General features: G+C 39.3%; 1 protein-coding gene across 2 annotated transcripts in view; it reads left to right on the top strand.

Annotated features, from left to right (window-relative positions):
- Positions 1 to 19,834, top strand: part of Pak2 (p21 (RAC1) activated kinase 2) — a 66,683-nt gene extending 46,849 nt beyond the window's left edge. For both annotated transcript variants that reach the window (XM_090344327.1, XM_090344335.1), the window contains exons 11-15: positions 768 to 885; positions 5,589 to 5,688; positions 9,456 to 9,652; positions 16,562 to 16,699; positions 17,303 to 19,834. In XM_090344327.1, the coding sequence (XP_090200453.1) occupies positions 768 to 885; positions 5,589 to 5,688; positions 9,456 to 9,652; positions 16,562 to 16,699; positions 17,303 to 17,389 (640 nt within the window). In that variant the 3' untranslated portion in view covers positions 17,390 to 19,834. The remainder of the gene's footprint in view (positions 1 to 767; positions 886 to 5,588; positions 5,689 to 9,455; positions 9,653 to 16,561; positions 16,700 to 17,302) is intronic.
- The last annotated feature ends 3,849 nt before the right edge of the window (positions 19,835 to 23,683 follow it).

Genomic DNA, 23,683 nt, shown 5'->3' with positions numbered 1-23,683 from the left:
ATGTCTCCTCATTAGCTAAGTCAGTCTGGCTGGTGAGCCAGATAAGCCATAGAATCCTGGTGTTTACTTTCAGATTCTGGTTCTGTTTCTAGCTATGTGAACTCCCAAGTCTCTGTGGTTTGTCTCTTTTTCCCCTCTATTACCCCTTGAGATATAGGGGTAGCTCAGGGTAGCTTGAACTCTTGGTCTTAACAGGTCCTTTCTTACCTCTCTTTCATAGTAAAGCAGGACCAGTAATTTCTACATCGTAGACTAATTCTAATTTGAATATATACATACATAAACATGTGAGAGTTATGAGCAAATTATAACTTTAAAATTATTTAGAATGATAGATCATACATAATGCCTTTGAGTTTTGAGGGGCTTTTTTTGTTTTTTTTTTTTTTTGTTTTTTTTTGCCAGTCCTGGGCTTGAGCTCAGGGCCTGAGCACTGTCCTTGGACTTTCTCAAGGCTAGATTTCTACCACTTGAGCCTCAGCACCACTTCTGGCTTTTTTCTATGTATGTGGTACCGAGGAATCGAACCCGGGTCTTCATGCATGCTAGGCAAGCACTTTAACCACTAGGCCAAACTCCCGGCCCTGAGTTTTGAGTTTTGTACCATAACATAGTAGCTTTCTAGTTTTCTTCCTAGCTCTTGGCTTTCTCAGCTCTCTAGTTTTATTGTGGTTACATACATTTGAGTCCTTCAACATAAAATGTATAAAATTTTAAAATGTATAAATGTAAAAAATGTATATGTATTTTGTATATTCTCTTTTTAGTTACCTGGTGGGAGATGAGTTGTTTGTAGTAATGGAGTACCTTGCTGGTGGGTCACTTACTGATGTTGTAACAGAAACCTGCATGGATGAAGCACAGATTGCTGCTGTGTGCAGAGAGGTGGGTTTACTTCCTTTTGGGCAAGTTAAGCTGATATATGGTTCGGAAAGAAGGGGAAAAAGAGGAAAAGTTTCCTGCCCAGAGAGTTTTTATTGTCTGTGGGATAGTTTCTCTATACATGCCATTACATCTCACATAAAAGCTTCAGGCCCATCTTTCATGTGTAAAATAATTTGGGAGTGAAGCATAGACCTTTGAAGACAATTCACTGCCAAATATTATTAAATTTCAGGAGAATGATCATTATAGTTTAACCTCTAGAAAGGACACTTCAGAGTAAAACCAGGTGCCATTAAAATTACATTCATAGCCAGGTGCAGTGGCTCACACCTGTAATCCTAGCTACTCAGGAGGCTGAGATCTGAAGATCGAAGTTCAAAGCCAGCCTAGGCACTGAAGTCTGTGAAACTCTGATCTCCAACTTACCACTAGCAAACCGGAAACGGCACTGTTTCTGGAGGGGTAGGGTGAAAGCCTTGAGCTCAAGGACAGTGCCCAGACGCTGAATTCAAGTCCCATGACCAACACACACACACACACACACACACACACACACTACATTCATGATGGAAACTAGAACCATCTTAGCAAACTGAGACACACACATAGAACACACATATATATTAGCTTTAATTATCAAAAACTCCTGCGTTAACTTTATTGAACTCCCTCAGGGGAGTAACTGCTGTGTTTGTTGTTGTTGTTTAATATCATTATCATGATTATCTTTGCTGTCCTGGGGCTTGAACTTAAAGCCTGGGCACTATCTTTGGATACATTTTCCTCAGGACTAGCACTCTGCCCCTTGAGCCACAGCACCACTTCCAGCTTTTTCTGTGTATGTGGTACTAAGGAATCGAACCCAGGGCTTCATGAATGTTAGGAGAGCATTCTACTTCTAGGCCACAGTCTCAGCCCTGCAATTAATTTTATTTATTTATGTTTTAAAAAAATTTTTTTGGCCAGTCCTGGGCTTAAGTTTAGGGCCTAAGTACTGCCCTTAGACTTTGTCAAGGCTAGAGCCTCAGCACCATTTCTGTTTTTTTTCTATGTATGTGGTACCAAGGAATTGAACCCTGCATGCTAGGCAAGCACTCTACCACTAGGCTAAACTCCTGGCCCTGAAATTAACTTTTTTAACTACTATTTGCTTAAGTCAGTAAGTTCTGCCAAACGACTTAAATGTGAACCAAAATAAGTCTTCCTTCTATATATGGTTATTTATTTATTTATTTGCCACTCCTGGGGCCTGGATTCAGGGCCTGAGCACTGTCCTTGGACATTCCTCAAGGCTGGTGCTCTACCACTTGAGCCACATCATCAGTTCTGGCTTTAACTGTATATGTGGTACCAAAGAATTGAACCCAGGTCTTTGTGCATGCTAGGCAAGCACTCTACCACTAAAGCACGCTCCCGGCCCTATATATGTTTTCTAAAAGGAATCTAAGCTAATGATTATTTGTCATCATTGAAACTGAAGCTAATTATTACTTATGGTCATTAAAAATGACACTTTATTTTGGCAAAGAAATCATTGTCACAGGGGCCGGGAGTTTGGCCTAGTGGTTAAAGTGCTTGCCTAGCATGCATGAAGACCTGGGTTCGATTCCTCGGTACCACATACATAGAAAAAAGCCGGAAGTGGTGCTGAGGCTCAAGTGGTAGAGCTCTAGCCTTGAGAAAGTCCAAGGACAGTCTCAGGCCCTGAGCTCAAGCCCAGGACTGGCAAAAAGTAAATACATACATACATACATACATACATACATACATAAAATAAAATTGAAAAAAAAAAGAAATCATTGTCACAAAAGATAAAATTGTACAAATTCATATGGTTATATTGTATTTTCTATAACTTTGACTTTCAGCAATTCTACAGTAATAAAAAGTGAATTACAAACTTCTGTTAAGGTTAAAAACAATATTCTTTGACTTTTTTTTTTTTTTTTTTTTTGCCAATCCTGGGCTTGAGCTCAGGGCCTGAGCACTGTTCTTGGGCTTTTCTCAAGGCTAGCACACTGCCACTTGAGCCACAGCACCACTTCCAGCCTTTTTCTATGTATGTGGTACCGAGGAATCGAACCTAGGTCTTTGTGCATGCTAGGCAGGCACTCTACCACTAGGCCAAACTCCTGGCCCCTATTCTTTGACATTTTAATTGAGTTGTATTCTACTCCTTTGAAATAACCTTTTTCAAAGTTCTTTAATATGTCCCTTAACAAAATGATTGAAGACTTAAAAACTGATCAAGTTTAAAGAGAATTTATGTTGTTCTCTAGTTGACACAAAATTAATTTTGTAGTGAGGCACAAGGGGCTCAAACCTATAATCCTAGCTACTCTGGGGGCTGAGATCAGAGGATCATGGTTCAGAGACAGTACAAGCATGGGCTTAATCTCCAGTTAACCACTAGGAAACTAGAAGTGGGGCTGAGCCTCAAGGGTAGGGTGGTAGCCTTGAGATGAAGAGCTCAGGGATAGGGCCCAAGCCCCATGACCTATCAAAAAAAAGGGGGGGTAGGGGAGGGTTTGAGCACTATCCTTGAGCTAAAGAGCTTAGGAACAGCACCCAAGTCCTGAATTCAAGTCCCACTACCACCAAAAAAAAAAAATTAAATTTGGGCAAGGAGTGGTAGAGTTCTTGCCTAGCATGCACGAAGACCTAGGTTTGATTCCCCAGTACCACATACATAGAAAAAGCCAGAAGTGGTGCTGTGGGCTCAAGTGATAGAGTGCTGGCCTTGAGAAAGCCCAAGGACAGAACTCAGGCCTTGAGTTCAAACTGGCAAAAAAAAAAAAATAATAATAGTTAATTTTGTAGCCTAGGTTATAACAAAAACTATTCAAAATGCATTTATTCACTAACTGAAGACCTTTTCTTGGGTCCAGGAATTTGGCTTAGTGGTAGAGTGCTTGTCTAGCTTGCATGAAGGCCCAGGTTCGATTCCTCGGTACCACATACACAGAAAAGATGAAAGTGGCGCTGTGGCTCAAGTGGTAGAGTTCTAACCTTGAGAAAACTCAAAGACAGTGCTCAGACCCTGAGTTCAAGTCCCAGGACTGGCAAAACAAAAAACAACAACAACAACAAAAAACTTTGTTTGCAAAATTCTGAGTTCTACTATTAGTCTGAGGTAGCAACACATAGAAGCTTTACAAAAGTTTGCATTTTTATTTTCATGGGCCTAGAGTTTGGCCTAGTGGTAGAGTGCTTACCTAGCATGCACGAAGACTCAGGTTCAATTCCTTAGTACTACATACATAAAAAAAAGCTGGAAGTGGTGCTGTGAGTCAACTGGTAGATCTCTAGCCTGAGAAAGCCCAAGGACAGAGCTCAGACCCTGAGTTAAAAGCTGGCCAAAAAAAAAAAAAAAGAAGAAAGAAAAATTTGCATTTTCATAACTACCTCTCAAGATGTTTTTACAGTGTAGAGTAATATATGAATTGGTAGTTAAATAGCACTAATTCAATAAGTGAGTACTAGGGAAAGAGAAAAATTAGTGAAAGGGTCTTGGGTTATTGCTCAGTGGCAAAGCGCTTGCTTAGTGTTCTTTTTTTTTTTTCCTTGTTGGTTGTGGAGCTTGAGCTCTGGGCCTGGTTGCTGTCCCAGAGCTCTTCAGCTCAAGGCTGCCACCCTAGCCCTTGAGTCACAGTGCCACTTCCCGCATTGTTAACATGCATAAAGTCCTGGTCTGAGTTCAATCCCAAACATAGGGGGAAAGTCTAATAGTGACAAATGAGTTGTACTAAGTACCAGTCCTATCTATTCAAGAAGCTAAGGCAGGAGATTTGTTTAAGCTGAGGAGTTGAAGACCAGCCTAAACAATGTAACAAGACTCTATATTTAAAAAATAATAGAGCACAAAAGTCTGTAAGACTTTTTTTTTTTTTTTTTTTTTTTTTTTTTTACCAGTCCTGGGGCTTGAATTCATGGTCTAGGCACTGTCCTTGGACACTTTTTGCGCAAGGATAGTGCTCTGTCACTGGAGCCACAGCACCACTTGTGGCTTTTTCTGTATATGTGATTCTGAGGAATCGAACCTAGGGCTTCATGCATGCTAGGCAAGTACTCTACTACTAGGTTACACTCCCAGCCCTGAGATTCTTATCTACAATTAACCATTAGAAAACCAGAAGTGGCACTGTGACACAGAAATTGGGCGGTAGCCTCGATCTGAAGAGCTCAGGGACAATGCCCAGGCCCAGAGTTCAAGCCCCTCGACCAACCAAAAAAATAATGATAATGATGATGATGATGATAAAAATTAGTGACAAAGAACTAGATAAGATATTATTTAATAATATCTTTGGTTAAAATCACAGTGTAGGAAAGGCTGAGAGTTTGGCCTACTGCTAGAATGCTTGCCTAGCATGCACAGACCTGGGTTCGATTCCTTGGTACCACATACATAGAAAAGCTGGAAGTTGGCTGTGGCTTAAGTGGTAGAGCACTAGACTTGAGGAAAGCCCAAGAACAATGCTCAGGCCCCAAGTTCAAGCCCTGAGACTGGCAAAAAAATTAAAGAAAAATCAGAAAGTAGAAAGGATCTTATGTCATTGTTTTAACTTGTGAAAGAATGCTTTTTCTTTTTAAAGTATTAGTCTTCTACATACTAACAGTACAGGGTTCAGGTCATAAAATAGCATATATGAATCTTTCTTAGGCTTTAGTGACTGATTTATTCCTTGTTTGCTTCTTTATAGTGTTTACAGGCACTAGAGTTTTTACATGCTAATCAAGTGATCCACAGAGACATCAAAAGTGACAATGTGCTTTTGGGGATGGAAGGCTCCGTTAAACTTAGTGAGTAACACCTAAAGAAATAATTTGCTTACTATAATGTCTTTCCTTTGTCTGGTTAAAATAATTCTTATGTTAATATTTTTAGAATTTAACATATATATATATATATATATGTGAAAGGGAAACTCCTGATAAATACTATGAATTATAAAGCATGGATTTAAATAACAAATCTGATATTATTTGCTGAATATTTTTGAGCATGTTACTTAATCTCTTTTTGTCTGTTTAGTCATATGTTCAATAGGGAAAATAGTATGCATCTCAGAGAAATTTGGGTGGTTAAAAATGTAAAATATTGTCAGGAACCTGTGGCTTATACCTGTAATCCTAGCTACTCAGAAAGCTGAAATCTGGAGGATCAAGGTTCAAGACCAGCCTGGGCAGAAAAGTCCAAAAAATAACAAGCAAAAGCCCAGATATTGGAGATCTGGCTCAAGTAGAAGAGCACCATCAAGTTAGCAAGCTCAGCAAGTAGGAGACCCAGAGTTCAAACACCAGAGGGAGAAAAAAGTAAAAAGTGTGTGTGTGTGTGTGTGTTTCTGTATATGTATATGCGTTTTGGAATGCCATATGTTGATGCTGTTTCACAGAGAAACTTGTTTCTTCCACCTCTCATTTTTCTCATATTCTTCAGCCATCTAAATTTTATAGAAGTCGACTATGTAATCTTGATCACAGGGATGATGTGGGGACGGGGGTCCTCACTTTTCTAAAATTCTGTGTCAGGCACAGTAAGTCATATAAAAACATGCAAATTTCTTTTGATCCATAATCCCTCATTTCTAAATATGCCTTTTAGAGGATTCAAGAACTGTTGCCGAGTTCTCCAACTCTTCAACTGAAAGATCACCACCTTCCCCAACCAGGTCTGCTAGAGAGATTGTCTTCTTTTTTAGCATCTTTTTTCTTTTCTTTTTCTTTTTTCTTTTTGTTTGGCTGGTCCTGGGGCTTGAGTTTGGGGCCTGAGCAATGTCCTTAAGCTTTCTCAAGACTAGTTCTCTGCCACTTGAGCCACAGTACCACTTTTGGCTTTTTCTGTGTTTATGGCTCCTAGCCACTCTTTTTATTTTGGAGGGGGGCAGTTCTGGGGCTTGAACCAAGGGCCTGGGCACTGTCCCTGAGTTTGTTTGCTTGAGCCACAGCGCCACTTCTGGCTTTTTCTGTTTATGTATTATTGTAGAATCAAACCCAGGGCTTTGTGTATACTAGGCAGACACTCTACCATTATGCCCCATTCCCAGCCCAGGGATTTTTCTTTTCTTTTTTTTTTTAATAATTTTTTTATTGTGATTAATAGAAGGGTTACATTATATTCACCAGATAGAAGGTGCATAACTTCACAAACATTGATACCCTTTCTCATGACATGGTTCCCATTTCCCTCTCACCCTCCCCTCGCTTATCTTGATTCCCCCCCTTCCCTATCCAATTTCAAATAACCAATTAAGCACATACAAAATATATCAGATAACAAGGTATATGAGATAACCAAGGAATGGCAAAAGAGATGAGCGATAACATAGTACATTAAGGATAACAGTCATTATATGGCTTTTCTTTCCTTATCCTGGAGGTCCTTACATTTAGTGTCATACTATTTGGCCTTATGTCTCTAGATTTTGTTCTATTGTAAATCTCTGCTAGGAGAGCCCAAGGTTTCTACTGATTATGACAAATGAGGGAGACTATTGGGCCTATGTTCCTTTGAGTCTGGCTTACTTCACTTAATAGGATTTTTTCTAAGTCTTTCCATTTCCTTACAAATGGAGCGATGTCATTCTTTCTAACAGCAGCATAGAATTCCATTGTGTATAAATACCACATCTTGTTGATCCACTCATCAACTGAGGGACATCTGGGTTGGTTCCATATCTTTGCTATGGTAAATAGTGCTGCAATGAACATCATTGTGTTAGTGGATTTAGTATACCCTTGTTTCTGGATGGTTGGGTAAATGCCAAGTAGTGGAATTGCTGGGTTATAGGGGAGCTCTATGTTTAGTCTTTGGAGGAACTGCCATACTGCTTTCCATAGTGGTTGAATGAGTTTGTACTCCCACCAACAGTGTAGTAGTGATCCTTCCTGGCCACATCCCCTCCAGCATCTGTTGTTATTAGTTTTCTTGATCCTGGCCATTCTAACTGGAGTGAGATGGAATCTTAGAGTTGTTTTGATTTGCATTTCTTATATGACCAGAGATGTCGAGCATTTCTTTATGTGTCTAAAGGCCATTTTTGTTTCTTCTTCAAAGAAGACTCTCTTTGTTTTTGTTGGTTAATTAGAGATTAAAAAAAAAAATCTTAAGTCCTTTCTTGCACTGGCTAACTTCAAGTTAAGATCCTTAGATCTCAGCCTCCAGAGTACCTAGGGTTATAGATGTAAGCTACTGGTGCCTGGCTCTAAATTGAATTTCAAGTTTAGTTACAGTTTAGATACTAAGTAGATAAAATCAACCAGAGAGTTCATTAGTATAATTCACATGTATGTTTAAAGTACATATTAAAACATTTGAAATGGGCTGGGAATGTGGCTTAGTGATAGAGTGCTTGCCTAGCATGCATGAAGCCCTGGATTCCTCAGTACCACATAAATAGAAAAGGCCAGAAGTGGTGCTGTGATTCAAGTGGTAAAGCACTGGGCTTGAGCCCAAAGAGGCTTCGGGGATAGAACCCAGGCCGAGTTCAAGGCCTAGGACTGGCCAAAAAAAAAAAAAAAGAAAAGAAGAAAGGAAGAGAAAAGAAAATATAATGAACATATTCTAGCTTTTACAAATGAGGTAAACTGTGCAACCTAATTTTCTTTGGGAAAGGTTTATTTCACTTAATGTAATTTTTTTCCAGGTCTTTGCATTCCCTTACAAATGAGATGATACCATTCTGCTGGTATCATATATATATATATGTATATATATGTATATATATGTATATATATACACATACATACATACCACATCTTTTTCATACATTAATCTACTGAGGGTCATCTGGGTTGGTTCCATATCTTGGATGCATAATGCTGTAGTGAACATGGTTGTGGTGGTAGCTTTAGTATGGCCTTGTTTGTGGTCATTTGGGTAATTGCTCAGGAGGAGGATTACTGGGTCATAGAGGAGCTTTATGCTTAGTCTTCTGAGGAACTCCATATTGCTTTCCAGAGTGGGTTGCACAAGTTTGTACTCCCCTCAACACAACAGTATAGTAGCATTCTCCTTTGGCCATATCCCCACCAGCATCTGTTACTACATGTCTTGATAATAGCCATTCTAACTGGTGTAAAGTGGAATCTGTGTCATTTTGTTTTGCTTTTTTTTTTTTTATGGCCAGAGCATTTCTTCATGTATCTCTTGGCTACTCTTATATCCTCTTCAGAGAAGTCTCTTCTTGTTAATGGGGTGGTAAGCCAATTCTGCTTGAGGCCTCTCTTGAAGAGGATAAAGAATACATATAGCTGGCGCTGGTGGCTCAGGCCTGTAATCCTAGCTGAGATCCTGAGGATTTCAGTTCAAAGCCAACTTTGGGCACTAGTCCATTAGACTCCTATCTCTAAATAACCATGGAAAACCAGAAGTGGCACTGTGCCTCAAGTGGGAGAGCACTAGCCTTGAGCTGAAGAACTCAGACAGCATCCAGGCCCAGAGTTCAAGCCCCACAACCAAAAAAAAAAAGTGGATGTAATTTTGATATTTGAACTCTTGATGTTGTTTTTAACCATTTCAAGAAGCCATTAACTCTAGATATTTTGTTTTGTTTTGTTTTGCATTGTAGCTGACTTTGGTTTCTGTGCCCAGATCACCCCTGAACAGAGTAAACGCAGTACCATGGTTGGAACACCATACTGGATGGCACCAGAGGTGGTTACACGGAAAGCTTATGGCCCCAAAGTTGATATATGGTCTCTGGGTATCATGGCAATTGAAATGGTAGAAGGAGAGCCTCCATACCTCAATGAAAATCCCTTGCGGGTAAGATGAGTTAAATCCTAGCTTTACTATAAGAAAAACACTTTTCTGGAAAATATATATTTAATACTTGGTTGGGACAGGTGGATAAAAATAGAGAATACAGGGAGCCAGGAGTTTGGCCTAGTGGTAGAGTGCTTGCCTAACATTCACGAAGACCCGGGTTTGATTCCTCAGTACCACATACATAGAAAAAAGCCAGAAGTGGTGCTGAGGCTTAAGTGGTAGTGCTCTAGCCTTGAGAAAGTCCAAGGACAATGCTCAGGCCCTGAGCTCAAGCCCAGGGCTGGCAAAAAAAAAAAAAAAAAAGTAAATATAACCAGGTATGGTGACTCACGCCTGTAATCTTAGCTACTAAGGAGGCTGAGATCTGAGGATCAGAGTTTAAAGCCAGCTTAGGCACAAAAGGACCTGAGACTCTTATCTTCAGTTAACCTCTAGAAAATGGTAAGTGGGGCTGTGACTCTAAGGGTAGGATAGTAGCCTTGAGCTGAAGAGCTCAAACAAAAGGGTAGATTTCCAACAAGTAAATATTCAGCAGCTGAGTTTCCACTACCCTCCCTGCTTTAAATTACAAGTGCTCAACATCATTAAGGAAATCAGAGCCAAGATATTCCTTTACACTAGAGTGACTATAGTGACAGATAGTAGTATGTTTTGGTAAAAGTATTGTTGGTAGGAATATAAAATAGTACAACTTCTTTGAGAAACAGTTCAACAGTTCCTTTAAAAGTTAGAGCTAGGGCCTGGGAATTTGGCCTAGTGGTAGAGTGCTTGCCTAGCATGCACGAAGACCCGGGTTCGATTCCTCGGTACCACATATGTAGCAAAAAGCCAGAAGTGGTGCTGTGGCTCAAGTGGTAGAGCCCTAGCCTTGAGAAAACCCAGGGACAGTGCTCAAACCCTGAGCCCAAGCCCAGGACTGGAAAAAAGAAAACAAAAACAATAAAAGTTAGAGCTAGATACAGTATAATTTAGCTTTTCCATTATTAGATATGTAAGTAATTTTAAAACATACAAAAGCCAGGCGTGGTGGCTGACGCTTGTAGTCCTAGCTACTCAGGAGACTGAGATCTGAGGATCAAGGTTCGAAGCCAGTCCAGGCACAAAAGAACCTGAGACTGTTATCTCCAATTAACCCCTAGAAAATGGGAAGTGAGGCTTGACTCAGGGTAGAGCAGTAGCCTTGAGCTGAAGAGCTCAGGGACAGTGCCCAGGCTGAGTTCAAGCCCCATGACCCACCCCACCCCACCCCACCCCCCAAAAAAAAAAACCATACATCTAATTGGGCATAGTGGCCCCCACCTATTTATTATCCCTAGCACTTGGGAGGCTGAGATAGGAGGGTTGCAAGTTCAAGACTAGCCTGGACTATATACTATATAGCTTAAGTCCATTTGAAATGGGAAGAAAGAGCATATAGGTGCCTACACAAAACGTATACATTAGTGTTCAGAGCAGCAGTATTATTTGCAGTGGCAAAAAAAAAAGGAAAGAGCTAATGTTATTACCACATAAGCAATGGAATAGTATTTAGCCAAAAGCTAAAGTTATGAAGGTTGTAATATTGAACCTTGAAAGCATTATGGTAAGTGAAAGAATCCAAACCACAGATAGTATTAGATTTTAATACTCCTTTTTCCTGAATGTTTTTGCTCCATTGACAAAAGATTCCACTCAAGTAAGTATAAGATACTCTTAACAGAGTATACTTGTCCATCAGTGTACACTTGTCTATTCAGTTTTTTTAATTTTAGTTTCATTTTCTTCATTTGTTTAACCAGTGTTATTCCTCCCCACCCCCCCCAATTGTACATGGGGCTTGAATTCTGGGCTAGGGTACTGTCCCTGAGCTCTTCAGTCAAGGCTAGCGCTCTACCACTTTGAGCCACAGCAAAACTTCTGGTTTTCTGGTGGTTAACTGGAGATGAGTCTCATGGACTTTCATGCCCAGCTGGCTTTGAACTGCGATCCTCAGATCTCAGCCTCCTTAGTATTTAGCTAGGATTACAAGTGTCAGCCACCGGCACCTAGCTACCAGTGTTAATTTAATCCTTGCTTTGTACTAGTCCCCTCTATTCAGGGTGTCCCCCCCCCAAAAAAAAATTACAGAACCTACATTGTAGTGGGGGAAGAGAGGTAATAAATCAGAATAATGTATATTAAGAGCCAGCACATGATGGCTCACACCTGTAATCCTAGCTACTCAAGAGGCTGAGATCTGAGGATCAGAGTTCAAAGCCAGCTTGGGCACAAAAGGACCTGAGACTTATCTCAAATTAACCTCTAGAAAATGGGAAGTGAGGCTTAGCTTGAGGGTAGGGCAGTAGCCTTGAGATGAAGAGCTTAGGGACATTGTCCAGGCGAGTTCAAGCCTCATGACCCACAAAAAAATAAATAAAATAAAGAATATATATTAAGCTCTTAACGTACTCTTATGTACTAAGACTAGCAAAAAAAAAAAAAAAGATTAGGGTTTCAAAAGGTACTTTTTTTTTTTTTTTTTTTTTTTTGGCCAGTCCTGGGGCTTGAGCTTAGGGCCTGGGCACTGTCCTTGAGCTTTCATGAGGCTAGCGCTCTACCGTTGTGCCTCAGCACCACTTCCAGCTTTTTCTGTGTACATGGTATCAAGGAATTGAACCCAAGCCTTCGTGCATGCTAGGCTAGCACTCTACCACTAAGCCAAACTCTTGGCCCCAAAAAGATACTTTTGAAGGGCTTTGCTGAAATGATATTTGAATATAGAAGGTAACTGGAAAGAGCTTTCTGAACAGAAGGAACAATTGTTGCAAATGCCCTCAAGCAGAAATGTTCTAATATATGTTCAGAGGTCTTTGAGGATTTCAGCACAACTAGAATGCATTGAACCTTGGGAAGAGTTTTGGCTTGTTTTACTCTAGAGGAGAAATATACTGCAGATCAGTAAAATGTATAAGCTAAAATGATCTCAGTCTTTCAAGAGGATTATTCTGAAGCTGTTGAAATAATTCAATCAAGGAATGATAATGGGTCTGAATATTATTGGTGGGGGTGATAAATAGTCCATTGGATTCTGGATGTTTGTTTGGTTTGTCAATTGTAGGGCCTGAACTTAGAGCCTGAGTACTGTCTTGAGTTTGTTTGTTGCATAAGGCTAGTGTTCTACCACTTTGAGCTGCAGCTCCATTTCCGATTTTCTGGTGATTATTTGGAGATAAAAGTTTCTGAGAGGGTCCAGGAGTTCGGCCTAATGGTAGAGATCTTGCCGAGCATGCACGAAGACCCAGGTTTGATTCCTTGGTACAACATACATAGAAAAAGCCAGAAGTTTATAAAGTAATACACCTTCTATCTGGTGAATATAATGTAACCCTTCTATCAATTACAATTACAATAAAAAAAATATATAGGGGGAAAAAAAGAAAAGAAAAAGCCAGAAGTGTGGCTCAAATGGTAGAGCTCTAGCCTTAAGAAAGTCCAAAAACAGTGCTCAGGCCCTGAGTTCAAGCCCCACAACTAACAAAAAAAAGTCTCTCAGATTCCTCTGCCTGAGCTGGCTTTGAACCTCAATTTTCAGATCTCAACCTCCTGACTAGCTAGTATTTCAGACTTGAGTTGTACCGGGAGACTGCATGTGAGAAAGGAGCATTAACAAAGCCCCTAAGAGTTTAGCTTAAGCAACTAGAATGACAAAATTTGTTTTACTTTAGCTGAGAAAGATGACAGGAAGAGAGGGGCATTGGATAGCAGGATAATATTTTAACACTTTAGGCATATTATTGTTGAGAGACTTACAAGTTATTCAAATGGATAAGTTGTATAGGCCAGTAGATGTGCAAGTTTAGGATCCACACTAGAGGCAGAAAATGAAAGCTTTTTAGCTATAGCAGTTATTTGATCTTTCAGAAAGGGGACTTTCAGAAGGAAAAGTAAAAGTGAGGGAGAGATTAGTTTAGAAACTGCAGTTACCTATGTTAATTAAGATGATGAAGCTTGAGACTTGATGAATGTGGATACAATCCATAGAAACTTGATGAGTGACAACATCTGCTTCCTTTCAAGATAAACTGACAGCCTGGAGTGGTGACTCAGACCTGTAATCCCAGCTACTCTAGAGACTGAGATCTGAGGATCAGAGTTCAAAGCACCCAGGGCACAAAAGGACCGAAGACTCTTATTTCCAATTAACCTCAAGAAAATAAGCAGTGGGGCTTGGGTCTAGGATAGGGCATTATAGCCTTGAGCTGAAGAGCTCTGGGACAGTGCCCAGGCCTAGTTCAAGCCCCATGACCTACAAAAAAAATAAAATAAGATGAAGTGATAGGGACCAAATTAACCCTCACTTACCTGAAGCAACCTGAAAAACTAGTATAAGAAACAATGGAAGGGGCAGAGTTTGACCTAGTGGTAGAGTGCTTGCCTAGCATGCACAAAGACCCAGGTTCAATTCCTTGGTACTACATACATAGTAAAAGCCAGACGTGGTGCTGTGGTTCAAGTGATAGAATACTAGCCATGAGAAAGTGCAAGGACAGTACTCAGGCCCTGAGTTCTAGCCCCAGAACTGGTACAAAAAGAAAAGAAAAGAAAAAAAATGTGATAAATATATAAATTCTACATGTCCAACAGACAAGATAAAATAATGGCATTCTTTGGAAAGTGGGATGAATTAGAATGAATCATTTTAAGTGAGATAAGTCAAGACCAAAGGAACAAAAAGCACATGGTATCCTTAATATGTGGATATTAGATCAGTACAACAGCGATGACTCAATATTTGGATAATCCAAGGTTATGGACCTTATCTTGGAGATATAAACATAACTGCATAGACATAAAAATCTGTGATGAACTATATACTGTATAGACATAATATTTTACTATATAGATTAATATGTATGACATACAAACCCTCAGCTTAGTTTTAATTATGTTCTAAAATCTATGTGCCAGTGATTGTAAATAGATACTTCCTTCTTGCATACTTGTTTGTTAAAGATGACATTTGAAATATGATGTAAAAATCAATATTAATAAATTCTTTAATTAAAAAAAAGTGAAGGAAAAAAAGCAATTGGGGCAGAACAAGGTGGGAGGCACTGCAGGGCTCAGGAGTGTGGCCTAGTGGTAGAATAAGAAAGAGATTAGAGGGTCATGAGTTTGGCCTACTGATAGAGTGCTATTTGCCTACAATGCACAAAGACACAGGTTTGATTCCTCAATACCACATACATAGAAAAAAGCTAGAAGTGGTGCTGTGGCTAAAGTGGTAGAGCTCTAGGCTTGAAAAAACCCAAGGACAGTGCTCAGGCCCTGAGCCTAAGCCCAGGACAGACAAACAGACAGACAGAAGAGAAATAGAAATACTGTGGCTTAAATCGATTGACTGCTAGTCTTGAGCTGAAGAGCTCAGAAACAGTCTCCAGGCCTAGAGTTCAAGCCCTGCAGCTAACAAACATAAAAACAAACAATGGTTTTCAGGAAGTGAGAGAAATGACATGTGAAGGGAATCACAGACACTGAAAAGATCAGTAGGATATAAGTGCCAGTAAAGTCATAGGGATTTTCTAGAGATGAAGAAGGTAGAATGCCACTAAGATTTGAGTTTGCAATTATTGCTATCACTGTTACTAATACTGTAGAGGGTATGGCCAGAAGTGTATGTAGCTTAGGAACATGATGGCAGCAGAGCATCAGATAAGAGGTCAGTGTTGTAGCATGCATTTGTGTAGTAAATTACTAAAAATTATGATGAGAATAACTTTAGAGGTAAGAGCACAAAAAAGTATAATCTTGGGCTAAGAGGGTGGCCTAGTGGTAGAGTGCTTACCTAGCATTCACGAAGCTCTGGGTTCCATTCCTTGGTACCATATACATAGAAAAAGCCAGAAATTATGCTGTGGCTCAAGTGATAGGGTGTTAGCCTTGAGAAAGCTCAAGAGCAGTGCCCAGGCCCTGAGTTCAAATCCCAAGACTGACCAAAAAAAGGGGGGGCGGGGGAGAGCATGGCCTAGTGGTATTGTGCTCACCTAGCATTCATGAAGCTCTGGGTTCAATTCCCTGAAATCACATACACAGAAAAAGCCAGAAGTGGTGCTATGGCTCAAATGGCAGAGTGTTAGCTTTGAGCAAAAAGTATCCAAGGACAGTGCCCAGACCCTGAGTTCAAGCTTCAGGTCAGGGAAGTGGAGGAGGTATAACCTTGAAAGAGTGAGGGGCCTGGGGTTTTAATAAGTCTTAAACAAGGGAAGAGTAAATAGGCCATCATAAGCCTGAGTTTCAGAAAATATGGTCAAGATCTCAGAGAGCAGTGAGGAGCCAGAAAACATTTATTTACCTCTATGCCCAGTCATGGCAAAGGAAAAAAAAAAACACAAAAACCTGCCACTGCTTGTGATCACAGTGCTTATGAAAGCATTGGAGAGCAACATGGACATTGGGAGTAGAAAAACTAAAAAGGTAGGTGGACTGGGGTTTTTTGCTTGTCTTTGCCAGTTCTGGAGCTTGAACTCAGGGCCTGAGTGCTATCCCTGGGCTTTCTCAAGGCTAGAGCTTTCCCACTTGAGCCACAGCACCAGTTCTGCCTTTTTCTATGTATGTGGTACTAAAAAAATCAAATCCAGTCTTTGTGCATGCTAGACAAGCACTCTACCACTAGGCCAAACTGCCTGGCCCAAGTGGAGTGTTTTTATTAAAATATATTGTGTTTATAACTCAAAGTGAGGCTAAGGGGTAGGGTAGCACAGTGTCCTGGGTTCCATCCCCAACAAAACATACACTCAGAGCTAGAGATACAGGAAAAGGAGGAAGGAAGGATTTATTTACAGTGATTACCTTTTTAAAAAAAAGTATGGAGTATGGTCCAAAGACCATAATTTGATCAAATATACTATGGAGCCACCGTAAGTATGTCAAAAAATGTTCTCATTTTAGGCCCTGTACCTGATAGCAACTAATGGAACCCCAGAACTTCAGAATCCAGAGAAACTTTCCCCAATATTTCGGGATTTTTTAAATCGATGTTTGGAAATGGATGTGGAGAAAAGAGGTTCAGCCAAAGAATTGTTACAGGTAAATTTAGAAATGATGAGTCTTTAGAAAAATTGACTTTCGTAGGGCATACTGGCTCACACCTGTAATCCTAGCTACTCAGGAGGCTGTGATCTGAGGATCAAGGTTCAAAACCAGGCCAGGCACAAAAAGACCTGAGACTCATCTCCAATTAACCTCTAGAAAACGGGAAGTGGATAGGGCAGTAGCCTTGAGCTGAAGAGCTCAGGGACAGTGCCTAGGTCGAGTTCAAGCCCCATGATCCACTCCCCCCCCCCCCAAAAAAAATTGACTTTCTGAATGGAAGTAGGAAGTAGTAAGTTTTCATTGTGTTAATAATATTTCATTACTCATTGATCACCAAAAATGTAACAATTGTTTATAGAGTTTTATCTGCTGGGAATAAGATTATCAAATGAGTCTCCTTTTTATAGCAATAACTTCTGCATATTACCAATTCACAGACCTGTCCGATGCTGGCGTGAGTATATTATAGGAGTGTAAGAGATTTTGGCAGAATTTAAAGGTTATTACATAATAACCTATAAATAATTTTTAGAGCTTAGTTGAAATAAATTGTTTTATTTCTAAACTGACATACACATTTCCCCTTCCTCCTGACAGCATCCCTTCCTGAAACTGGCCAAACCATTATCCAGCTTGACACCGCTGATCATGGCAGCTAAAGAAGCAATGAAGAGCAACCGTTAACATCATTGCTGTGGCCTCTTATTTTTTCCATTTTCTAAGAGAAGTCTTTTAATATATGAAAACTACTATTTTTTTGAGGGGAGGGGTTAAGGAGATCACCTGTATAACATGGAGGAAAGAAAAAACAAAAACTACTATTCCCTGAAGACAACCAAGAAAAGAGAAAAATGCATAAGATATTTATAACTTTCAAATGAGCCCCTTTTTTAGGGTCCAAAAGGAATTGTGGACTAAATCACTAGCCTTACATCTTTCAGCAGACAGCCTATTAAGGCCATTTCTTAGGTGTGAGATTTGTGTCTCATTTTGCTGACTATTACAGATCGTGTTCATTTCTCTTGGGATATTTCAGTACTTGAATGTCAAATTCAAGTGTTTCACAGGTATTTGTTTAATTGAGTCTTCTTTTCTTTCCTCTGTAGTTTTCCTTTTCTTTGACTTGCTCCTTTTGAATTGCTTTGAGAAATTTTTCTCATGCCTAAATTCAAGGCAAGTATGATCGAAATGATGTAGCTCTTTAAATTGGCAAAGGAGTTTAATATGGTTTAACTTTTTATAGAAGTTAGGACCAGCTGTTGTTCAGTTCAGGACTTGAACTGAAAAAAAGAGGAAGAAAAGTATGTGATTTTTACCTTTTTTAAAACAAATGTGAAAGTCAGTTTTAGAAATTTCATGGTAGTTTGACATTTGTTATGTGTATAGAAAGAGGACTAATAATCTATATTTATAACTAAATCATTGAGAGAGAAAAAGAATCCCACTGACTGTTAATCCTTACAGTTTCATCTTCCTTTCTACCTGTTTCTCCTTCAGATTTGGCTTTAGGTACCAGAATGCTTTATTGTTCCCACTTGGGCTTTTTGATATTGGTTGTTGCCACTGCCATCTCCTTATGGCTTCATTCCCCTTCATTTTAGAAATAAGTTTCTGTATATTTTAGGTTTAACTGTTTTTCACAAACGCCTCCACGCACCCAATGGAACAAGTAATATAATAACCATTGAATTTTCAGAATTTAAAAGCTAACTTTTGTTTATTTAAAAGGAAGAATATTTGAGGCTTAACAAAAATTTGAGTGAGAAACTTGAACTTTGGTGGGTTCTAAAATAAAATCATGAACAAGAAATGTCACTATTATAATAGAGATGCAGCTTATGACCAGTAAACTGTAAAGATTTGTCGTGAGTTACCAGGTTCTCAGCCCATTACCTTACTATGATAATTTAAATAACAAAGTACTTGTTGGTGGAAGTATTTGACTTTATTTTTTTTTTTCAAATAAGTAGAATATTCGTGTAAAAACTGGAGAAAGGAAGAAAAGTGAAATGTTCTTATTGATAGTGATGCTTTTTTTTTATTTCAAAGATTTAATAAAAAAAAAAGAAGAAAAGAAAAGGGTCTGTGACCTGTAGCATTAATTACTAGAGTGCCCTCGCTTTTTCCATTGTCTGTATTTCCTATCCTGTGTTTCTGCTGTTGTTCTGCTCTTTGCTTTTAGATGAGGTATTGTCAATTCTGACATGCCTGGGAAAGGATCTATGGTTAGTTTTGGCATTTTGCTCACATCATCTCTTCCCAAGGAACTTCATACCCATTTGCCATCCTGCAATAATACAGATCTTGAGTAAAGATAATTTTGCTGTTTTGGAATATTTTGGGAAAATTAGTGGAGTTTTATTTCCTATTGGCCCATCATATCTGCTAAGATGCAGGTATAAGGAGAAAGGATTTTTTTTTGTATTGATGACAGGAAAGTTTTGGGGTGAAAATGAGGAAAACAATATAATGAAACTTGGAGCTGGAGCACTTAATAGCCTCTGTTTTTATTGAGATTCTTGATTTCATTTTTTTAAAACTGTTATTTGGCCTTCTACAGTTATCACTAAATTACTTTACCAACTCAAGCTGGTTATTTCTAGTGGAAAGCTGCAGTGCCTCTTGAGATCCAGATTTGAACATTGTGAATAGTTGTCTGGATGAATTATGATAAAGAAGATGCTACAAATGAAATAGAAAACCCACTAGGTGAGACGACTGAGCCTCATGACCACTTTGCAGAAGGCACTTTGATTCTGAGACAGAGACCACATTCATGGGGTATGTCCCAGGACCTTGGTTTTATGCTGTGACTCAACAAAGGGCTTTTCCATTGATAGAAGCAATTTGGAATTTATATTTGCATATTTGATGGTTATCTGCATGTCCATTGCTGGCAACGGACTTTGTCATTGCAACCTGACTCCTAGGTTAAGGGAGCTGCACTGTGGTATATTCTTTACTTACTTGGGTAAACTAATCTGTATTAGAGATATGCTTTGGTTAATCCTGAAATGTGTCCCTTTTAAACAAAATAATCTTAGAAGGAATACAGAATTGTGATTTTATTAGTTAATTTAAAATTAAAGTTTTCACATCTTGCTGAAAGAACAATTATATATAAATCAAGACTCATGTTGTGTTATAATTGTCTTTTGTATTCACTCGTTTTTAGTGTCTCCCTAGAACTGGAATTCCCATTTAAATCTAAAAGTTATTAGTCTTTTGTTTTTGTTTTTGTTTTGGTGGGTCGGGGCTTGAACTTGGCTTGGGTGTTGTCCCTGCACTCTTCAGCTTAAGCTAACACCCTGGAGCCAAGCCCCACTTCTCCTTTTCTAGAGGTTAATTGGAGATAAGAGTCTCATGTCCTTCTGTGTCAGGATAGGCTTTGAACCTTGATCATCAGATCTCAGTCTCCTGAGTAGCTAGGATGAGCCACTGTGCCTGGCTCTTAGTCCTCTTATGTTATTAGAAGAATATTACTGTAAGTATGTGTTATACTGTAGGGTTTCTGGTGGTCCTAATGTTATCTTTTACTGCTTTTAGAGACAAGTAAAACTGCAAAACCACAAAAATAATGGGACATTTTATCCTATTAAGTTTCTTAGAATTCATCTAATAACCACCAGTCCTAAAAAAGCCTGTGCCATTAACAAGTGTTTTTTGTTGTTGTTGTTTGTTTTTGCCAGTCCTGGGCTTGAGCTCAGGGTCTGAGCACTGTCCTTGGACTTTCTCAAGGCTAGAGCTCTACCACTTGAGCCTCAGCACCACTTCCGGCTTTTTTTTTCTATATATGTGGTACCGAGGAATTGAACCCAGGTCTTCGTACATGCTAGGCAAGCACTCTACCACTAGGCCGAACTTCTGGCCCCAACAAGTGTTTTTGAACTACCTATTAGTAGTTCTCTCTATAGGTCTCACTTAAATACACATTTCTTTTTTTGTTGTTTTTTTTTTGCCAGTCCTGGGCTTGGGCTCAGGGCCTGAGCACTGTCCTTGGACTTTCTCAAGGCTAGAGCTCTACCACTTGAGCCTCAGCACCACTTCCGGCTTTTTTCTATGTATGTGGTACCGAGGAATCGAACCTGGGTCTTCATGCATGCTAGACAAGCACTTTAACCACTAGGCCAAACTCCCGGCCCTTACATACACATTTCTATACACAGTATTCTTTCCCGGATAATTTTAGATTTCTTCAAACAGTTGCTATAGTTAGAACAAAATAAATTATTAAAGAATTTTTATCTGGGGCCAGGAGTTTGGCCTATTGGTAGATTGCTTGCCTAGCATGCACAAAGCCCTGAGCTCAATTCCTTGGTACCACATACATAGAGAAAGCTGGAAGTGATGCTGTGACTCAAGTGGTAGAACTCTAGCCTTGAGAAAGCCCAAGGACAGTGCTCAGGCCCTGAGTGCAAGGCCTAGGACTGGCAAAATAAAAAAAGCAATTTTTATCTAGCTTAAGCCTTGCCTGGGGAAAAGCTTGTGATGACTCTGTCTCAAAAAAAATAGACTTAAGTTTGCCAGGCCGGTGGCTTACGCATGTAATTCTAGCTACTCAGGAAGATGAGATCTGAGGATCAAGGTTCAAAGCCAGCCTGTGCACAAAAGGACCTGAGACTCTTATCTCCAATTAACCTCTAGAAAATGGGAAGTGGAGCTTGGTTCAAAGGTAGGGCGGTAGCCTTGAGCTGAAGATCTCAGGGACAGCACTCAGGCCCAGTTCAAGACCCATGACCTACAAAAAAAAAAATGGACTAAGTGTGGTGGTACACATCTATTATTTCAGCTATTCTGGAGGCAGAGATAGTAGAGTCACCATCTGAGGCTGACACAAAGTAAAACAACAGACTGAAAATCAAAGAGTTGAGATATAGCTCAAGTGGTAGACTTTATCAAGTACGAGTCCCTAAGTTTAAATCCCAGTTATCAATCATCACTCTCTCCCTCCTTCTATCCCCTTGCCCACCCCTGGACTCCAAGAATGAATTTGCACCGTTTGAAACTCAAGTTTCTTAAATATACTAATTTCTACATCTGGTGAAATATGAAAATGTTGTTATAAATAATAGCTTAATTCTGGCTAAATACTCATTTTGTGTTTATTGTATAGTAAATATAAAAGGCAAATCTCATTACTTCCCCTCCCAGAAAAAAAGTAGATTGATAGGCAAGGAGTGTGGACTATTGGTAGAGTGTCTGCCTATTACGTATGAAGCCCTGGGTTCAATTCCTCGGTACCACATACACAGAAAAGGCCAGAAGTGGTGCTGTGGCTCAAGTGGTAGAGCGCTAGCCATGAGTAAGCCCAGGGACAGTGCCCAGGTCCTGATTTGAAGCCAAAATAAAGAATGTAGATTGTCTTGTCATTACTTTTCCCACAGTAGATATTTAAACAGTTAAAATCAGTTTTCCTACAGTATGTATACATATGGATGTGAGAAAAATATGCACACCTTTTGTTTTTATACATTTTATACTTATTTTTTTGTGGGTCATGGGACTTGAATTCTTTAGCTCAAGGCTATGCCCTAATCTTAAGAATGGGGTACACCTCAGTGTAGAGTGCTTTTCTAGCACATGCTGGGTCCTGAGTCTGGTCTATTATCCATTTTTCTGCCTTTTTAGAAATTTTGTTCTGGAGGCAACAGTGCTCAGACCCTGAGCTCAAGCCCAGGATTAGCAAAAAAAAAAAAATAATTTTATTCTGAACTTTTTCTGGGAAGTACTTTGGCAAAGAGTAGTTGTATTTTCATTGATGTGGGACAGATTGTCAGAATCTCCTGGACTTTTCTAGTGTCTGACTCATTTCTTTCAGTTCTAGCAAATTATTTGCATTTCTTTGAAAATTACTTTTTTTCTACCTGTTAATTTGTGAGTTCTAACATTATTGTTCTGTTTTTCTTTTTCCTTTCTTCCTTTCATTCTTTTTTGTGCCAATACTGGGGCTTGAACTCAGGGCCTGAGCCCTGTTCTTTAGCAATTTTTTTATTTAAAGAATTTATTAACATTGATTTTTACATCATATTTGAAATGTGTTTAACAAACAAGTATTCAAGAAGGGAATCCCTATATCTTTAGCATTATTTGTTAAATACTAGTACTCTATCACTTGATCCACATCTCCAGTCCTGGATTTTTGCTGATTAATTAGAGGTAAGATTTCCATGGATTGTGTGATCTGATCCCAGCATTCTGAATAGCTTCTGTTAGAGATGTGAGCTACTACGGCCTGGCTTAATATTTATTTTTCTTGCTTTCTATCTCTTTGCCTTTTTTTATTTTTCTGAGTGAATTTCCAGAAACTTTAATCTGATCCTTTGTGAACATATTTTGAATATCTTTTTTTTTTAAATCTGGGACTTGAATTCTGGACCTGAGTGCTGTCCCTGAGTTCTTCAGCTTAAGGCTGTTTCTTATCCACAGCACCACCACCAGTTTTCTGGTGGTTAATTGGATATAAGAGTCTCAAGTGCCTGGGCTGGCTTTGAACTTTGATCCTCAAATCTCACCTTCTGAGTAGCTAGGATCACAGGTGTGAGCCACCGTGCCCAGCTAAATGTCTTATTTTTAATTGCCCCAGAACTCCTTAGTTATCCTTTTTATAAATTTGTTTTTATTTCATAAATTCAACATTTTCTGGGATATTAATTATAAGGTATTGTCTTAGTTCAGGTTGCTATAACAAAATGTTATGGACTGATTTAAACAACCTATTTCACCTCATGTTAGAGAAACAAGCTTGACCACTCTGCTGTCATCATGTTCTCCCTGACCACAGAGTCAGCCATGAAGAAGATAGAAGATAATGCACTTGCGTTCATTGTGGATGTCAAGGCCAAACATTAGAGCAGTCTGTGAAGAAGCTGTATTACATTGATATGGCTAAGGTCAATACCCTGACCAGACTGATGGAGAGAAGAAGGCATGTGTTCAACTGCCTCCTGATTATGATGCTTTAGATGTTGCACAAAATTG

The sequence above is a fragment of the Megascapheus bottae genome, chromosome 1 (genome assembly GCF_031878675.1).
Source record: "Megascapheus bottae isolate mThoBot1 chromosome 1, mThoBot2.hap1, whole genome shotgun sequence".
NCBI lineage: Eukaryota > Metazoa > Chordata > Mammalia > Rodentia > Geomyidae > Megascapheus > Megascapheus bottae.
The sequence above is the reverse complement of the archived record's forward strand: the minus strand, read 5'-3'. Positions and strand labels throughout refer to the sequence as shown.